The sequence below is a fragment of the Condylura cristata genome, unplaced genomic scaffold (genome assembly GCF_000260355.1).
Source record: "Condylura cristata isolate star-nosed mole 26May11 unplaced genomic scaffold, ConCri1.0 scaffold00017, whole genome shotgun sequence".
NCBI classification, from domain to species: domain Eukaryota; kingdom Metazoa; phylum Chordata; class Mammalia; order Eulipotyphla; family Talpidae; genus Condylura; species Condylura cristata.
In genome coordinates this window covers 13476882-13482880 of record NW_004567118.1, presented here as the reverse complement: position 1 = coordinate 13482880, position 5999 = coordinate 13476882, and the positions used below count along the sequence as shown (strand labels likewise).

General features: G+C 37.1%; 1 protein-coding gene across 2 annotated transcripts in view; it reads left to right on the top strand.

Annotated features, from left to right (window-relative positions):
* Window positions 1-5999, top strand: part of TRIM37 (tripartite motif containing 37) — a 69042-nt gene that overhangs the window by 57954 nt on the left and 5089 nt on the right. For both annotated transcript variants that reach the window (XM_012726322.1, XM_012726321.1), the window contains one exon: window positions 2204-2322. In XM_012726322.1, the coding sequence (XP_012581776.1) occupies window positions 2204-2322 (119 nt within the window). The remainder of the gene's footprint in view (window positions 1-2203; window positions 2323-5999) is intronic.

Sequence of the window (5999 nt, the reverse complement as noted above, 5' to 3'; positions counted from 1 at the left end):
CGGGGCAGGCGGCAGGCGGGAATCGAACTCATGCGGAAGTGGCTTCAGATTCTCACTGCTGTGCTTTAACCCGCTGCGCCACCAGGGAGGGCCTCTAGCAGTTTTTAACACTGCTTTTATCTCACCTTTTTTCTCTTCTCTTAGGAAACTATCTTCCAAATTTGTAGTGGAAATTTCCCAAAAACTATATATATGGTGGTCAGCACCTTTATCTCTTTCCCCAGAAACATAGACTCAAATCCTGACCGTGTCAATTTGAAGAAATTGACATCTATTTGAAGAAATAGAGTGATATGGAATATATTCTCTATTATATGCTAGATGAGCCATTATCCATCTGTTCATCTGTTTTGTAGGTATTAAATATGTTTCCAAATTTAAACAGTGGAACAATTCTACCTTGGAAATTTGGGGGAAAAAACCTGTGAATTAAATTTAGAGAAGGATTAATATCGTTTAAGGTCAGGATAATTACCAAATCTAAAAGGACAGCTGGTGGTTTCGTTTTCTACTTCAGCTCAGTTTAAGAAGTAGAAGGGTGTTACAATCGTTGCCGAATGTCTTTACCTCCTCCTCATATAGCATGATTTTATATGTGTTCCTATCAAGTAGAAGCTGCAACTAGCCTTTACATACTATTCATTATGAAGCTATTTATATCAGCCTTTAAAGATTCAGTCTATGTGGACATAGGTATTTTTTTCTATGTTAAAATCCTTTGTCAATGTCTGTAGCAGCTGTTAGTAATAACACTTATTGTACAGTTAAGTGTATTGCCTGCCTGGCTGGTGTGTTTTCTAACTTAAGGGTTTTTGGTTGTTTTACAATTCATTTATTTATTTTTGTGTAGAAGAACTGGAGTGTAGGCCGAGGTGCAGGGCGAGGTGAAAGGATTCACCAGAGTCAGAATGGGAAGCAGAACAAGCAGATCTATTGAAATACACTACTGAGGGGAGCAGCAGGCAAGATTGGAGAGTTCTGCTGTGCCATATGGGTCAGTTCCCTGGCCAGGATCCAACTCTTAGTGGTGATTTTGCTGAGACGTTTTAACGCCTAGACCACCAGGGAGATCCTTTATGCCCCCCCCCCCTTAGCCTGATAAAGTAATGTAAACAAAACTTTAATAATAAATGGTCCAATAGTTGGAAATATAGGAAAGAGTATTAAATGAAAGTTTTCTCATCTTTGTCTCCCATCTGCTTGTTTTCCAATCCTCTGTGCACCCATTCCTGTTATTAATTTTTTTTAATTTATTTATTTATGCATACATATCTGGGGTATAGGCCAGAGGTGCAGGAGTGGTGAAAGGATTCACCAGAGACAAAAGTGGGGAGAAGAACAGGCAGAGTGATGAAGTATACTGCTGAGGGAAGCAGTGGGCAAGACAGGAGAAGTCTGCTGCGCCATATGGGTCACCTCTCTGACCAGGTATCAAACTGGTGCTGAGCTTTAATCAGCTACACCACCAGGGTGGGGCCCTGTTACTAATATGTATATGTCTTCTGAGTTTTAATTCATATTAAGTAGCTGTGACTATATAACTTTATAATACAAGTGATATCCCTTTTTTTTTTTTTTAAGATTTATTTTCATTTATTTATGTATATAAGAACTGGAGTATAGGCTGAGGTGCAGGGTGGGGAAAGAGGATTCGCCAGAGACAGAGTAGGGAGTAGAACAGGCAGGTCCACTTAAATACACTGCTGAGGGAACAGCAGTGAGGCAGAAGAGGTCTGCTGTGCCATGTAAGGATCAAACTCAGATTGCAGTGGCTGGTGATACCTCAATAGTGCTGAGATTTTAACCTCGGCGCCACTGGAAAGAGGCCTCTTTTTCTTACTATATCTCAAAAATATTTCCAGATTAGCTTCTGTATTGAGATTCACATGTAATTACAAGAAATAATAAAGGTCAAGTGAACCTTAACTAAGAATCCCCATGAGGATGACGTTTTTCCTGTCTGTAATACAGTATCACAAGCAGGTCATTGACATTGATGCAGTCCTCCGTCTCATAATCTTTCATTGTGAATCTTCCAGTGAATTTTTTAAAAATAGAATTTGAATATTAGTATTAAATGCCAGTGCCATATACCCTACTTAGATTGATGCTCAATTTCAAAAAAAAAAAAAGGAGAAAATAAAGGTTATTGTATCACTGACTAGTTACACAAAAATATCAGGTTGTTTTTTTCCTTTTTGAGGGCTAATCCTAAAGGAGGTCAGCTGGAAGGAATGCAGATAACTGATTTGGAAAATAATTCTGAAACTGGGGAATTACAGCCTATACTACCTGAAGGAGCTTCAGCTGCCCCTGAGGAAGGTAAGGAATTGATTAAGTCATAATTAGGCAGAAGGCGGGTATACCATTCTATTTTTTATATTAGTAGTGAATAATGGTTGGTTTAATAAAAATTACTGCGATGTTATCTACTATCTGACATGCTTGGTCTGAACACAGCATTCATTGTTCTCTGAATTTGATTTACTTTTAAGCACTGAGGAAGCCAAAGTGGATAATTACCTTATAAAAGGACAAGTCCTACTAAATGTAGTATTTACAAGTATTGGGAAGCAGGGAATTCACCTGCTCTTTTAATTAAATAATGAAGTCACTTATATGCCAGGCCACATGAATTTTTGCTAAATATGCAAAGATGAATTAGATATGTTCGGAGTCTTATGGGGGAAGATGTGCCCTAAAACAGCTAATTAGGATATTAAGTACTTTGTAGTCAGTCTTGATTAATGTTGATAGATCGCTTTGCTATTTTAAAACACTCCAAGCTTTAACCACTTAAAATTCCATTATGGTAATTGATTTCAGCTCTGCCACATCACTGTCAGTCACATTTCTAGTATTGCTTCTACATATTCTTCCAGTTCCATTATTTAAAAATACATGCTACTCGAGCCCTCCCTGGTGGCTCAGCGGGTTAAAGCACAGCACTAAGAAGCTAAAGCCACTACCGCATGAGTTCAAATCCCACCTGCCCCGGAGGTGACCACATGGCGCAGGCAGACCTCTCCTGACCCACCCACTGCTCCCTTTAGCAGTGTACTTTGTTAATTTGTCTGTTCTGCTTCCCACTCTGTCTTTGGTGAATCCTCTCACCCACCACATCTCTGGCCTGTACCCCAGTTCCATATGAATAAATAAATAAATCTTTAAAAAAAAATACATGCTATTCTATAATTTTGAGTAACAGAAGATACCTTGAAAAAAGATGTTTGCCCTTTCTATGTTTCCTTATTTTCCCTCTTAGTTGCTTTATTTCAGTAGGAGAGATTAATTGGAAAGGGTTTTTAAAGTGACTCATTGATTGTTAAAACACTAAAAAAGAAATGTCGTGGTTGAGGATCTTTATAGAAAGGCTCTGTAGGGATTAGTTCACATGTATTTACATATACTACTGACAAGTTGTTACAAAGAATAGAAAGTTTTATGAATGAAATAAGTCCTTAAGTTGGCATTTTCAATATAAAGATTCTATGGAGTGCTAACCACCTTGCAAGACATCTAAATATTAACATTTGAAAACTACCCAAAAATGTCCACAACATTTTTCAGCTTTTGATTATTTAACTATAGGCTACATTACTTATAAAGAATAGAAATTAATTTTTAAAAAGACACATGGATAGCTTAAAAATATCAGAATTTAAAGAATATTTTATTATATTTTGAATTTTAGAGAATTCCAATTCCTTGTGAATCCTAAAGCTTAATCTCAGTCAAGAATTCATAGATTAGTAACAAACGGTGCAATTTGTGCCTAGGCTTTTCAAGAACTTAGATGGGGTTTTGTTTTCAGTAACAGTTCCACAAAGAGCCACAAGGTGGAGATGGCGCTTCCCCAGAGTTGTTGGGCTTAGTGAATAATGGTTCCCTTTTCAATTTTTAGAGCTGGAAAAGTTTTTTTCTTTGCTGAAGATGATGATTTCAGAAATGTCCATGTATCCAGCTTATGTGTCCTAAATATTTAAAAGGGCAATTTATACTGTACAAACTCTTGCTATAACAGAAGGAATTCCAATTCACAATTTAAACCACCTGGTGCTACAGTTTGTCAGAAGTTTAAATACAAACTCTTTCTTAAAGAGTTAAGATATCTATTCAGATTAATTTTATCTGAATGGGTTTTGGTAAATTTCTGTCTGTCAAAGAAATTTTCCATATCTCTATTCATCAACATAAAGTTGCTTATGTTATTTACTTATTATTACCCTTTTAAGGTAATAATAGAATCTGCTGTAATGTCCCCTCTTCCGTTCCTGATGTTGGTGTATATTTTTTTTTTCTTAATTGTCCTAGCATATTCTAATTTTATCATTTTCAGAGAACTTCCTTTTTGTTTTGTTTTTTTTTTGTTTCCCTGTCAATTTTGTTTTATTTGTCTTTTATTATTTCCTCTTCTTTGTTTATTTGCTCTCTATATGTTTAAGAAAATATTCTTTTCTCATTTTAGCATCAAGTACTTTAAATTTCCCTGTAACTACTGTAGTAATCATAACCCAAACCTTTTGATAATTTCACGCTTTTATTTTTATTCCATTCAGAATGTTTTCCATTTATTCTCAAAAGTTCGTAGCTGTTTTCTCTTAATATATTATCTCTTCTTTGTTAGTTTTACTGTCTCTGTGGCAGTGGTATATGACACAAGTTGAATCATTCTCTGTTATCTCCTTGTTTTTTCTTTATGGTTCAGATTATATTTTTTAAAAGTCCTTTTTTATTTATTAGCTTTTCAGTGACTTTAAATCTTTGAGGAGTGCAAACATCACATGGATTCTGTGTCCTTTGGCATTAGCAGGAATACTGCTCTCGAATTTGCCACTCACCATGGCATTCTCCATGAGTACATATTCTTCCCCAAATTACCTGATCTTACTTTGCCACCAGGATTCACTTTGGCATTCTTTGCTTTGTACAAACAAAGACATCTTTTTCCTAGATAGAATTGCTTCATCTCAAGCACAAACATCTCCAAATTTAAGAAAAGCTATGTGGTCCCTCTGGTTCTAGAGACTGTGCTTTTAGCCAGCAAAAGTAGCCTTGGCCCACAGCCGGCCGTCCAGCCATATTTTAGAAGTCCTATTCCCATTGGGCCTCCATAGACTACTGAATGGTGAAAAAGAGATGTAATTTAATCTTTGTTTACAGGATACTGCAAGATATGAAATTCCATGTGGAAATCTAATGAGGAAAAACTTCACACAAGTGTGTAGAGTTTGGAACTGTTTGAGCATAGCTTTGCTATAAAAAGTACTAATGTTAACAGTCCACATTTAAGCAGAGTTCTTAGTAGAAAAACAGTAAGACAAACTTAGACCACACATTATACTCAACAGCTTTATAGCTCAGCTGTATAGTCTAGAAGTTAAAGGCCCTAAGAGTGTCATCTTGAATTTGGGATGTATACAAAACATTTTCCCAATGGCTTGAGTAACTTGGAGCAGGCTTTGACAGTGTCATCAACAGGCCTTTTTATTGTACCCTGGTTGTTTGGTTCCTGCAGTAAAGAAGTAGCATCATCAGGAAGTAAGCATACATTTCTCCTTTTCAGCATCCAGTTGTCTTCATTTGCTTTCCTTAGCTCCACACTTAACTTCTGTTCAGTGGAGTTCTTTCTAGTTCACGTCTATATTGACTTTACCCTTGTGCTTGAATCCCTGGAGGCAGATAGTTGATCAGTTAGTATTCTCATTGGTAGACATGGTAGTGAGACAAAAGGAGAGAGCTGTAAAGCTGATTTGGGCTTCCACAGCAGGCAGTGCAGGGTCACAGGCTGTGGTTCCAGTCCCTTCAAAATGTCCACCTCAGTTCAGGCCCCAGATGGTGTGATTCATCTGTCCCCTTGTTGCTTAAGCTTTTTCTAAAATTTCAACTCAGTTTCCATAGTTCTGCCTTTATGCTAGCCACAGGCCCTCCCTGGTGGCGCAACATGTTAGGACGCAGCACTGCACACTAGCTGCAGCTGCTGCAGTGCGAGTTCAATC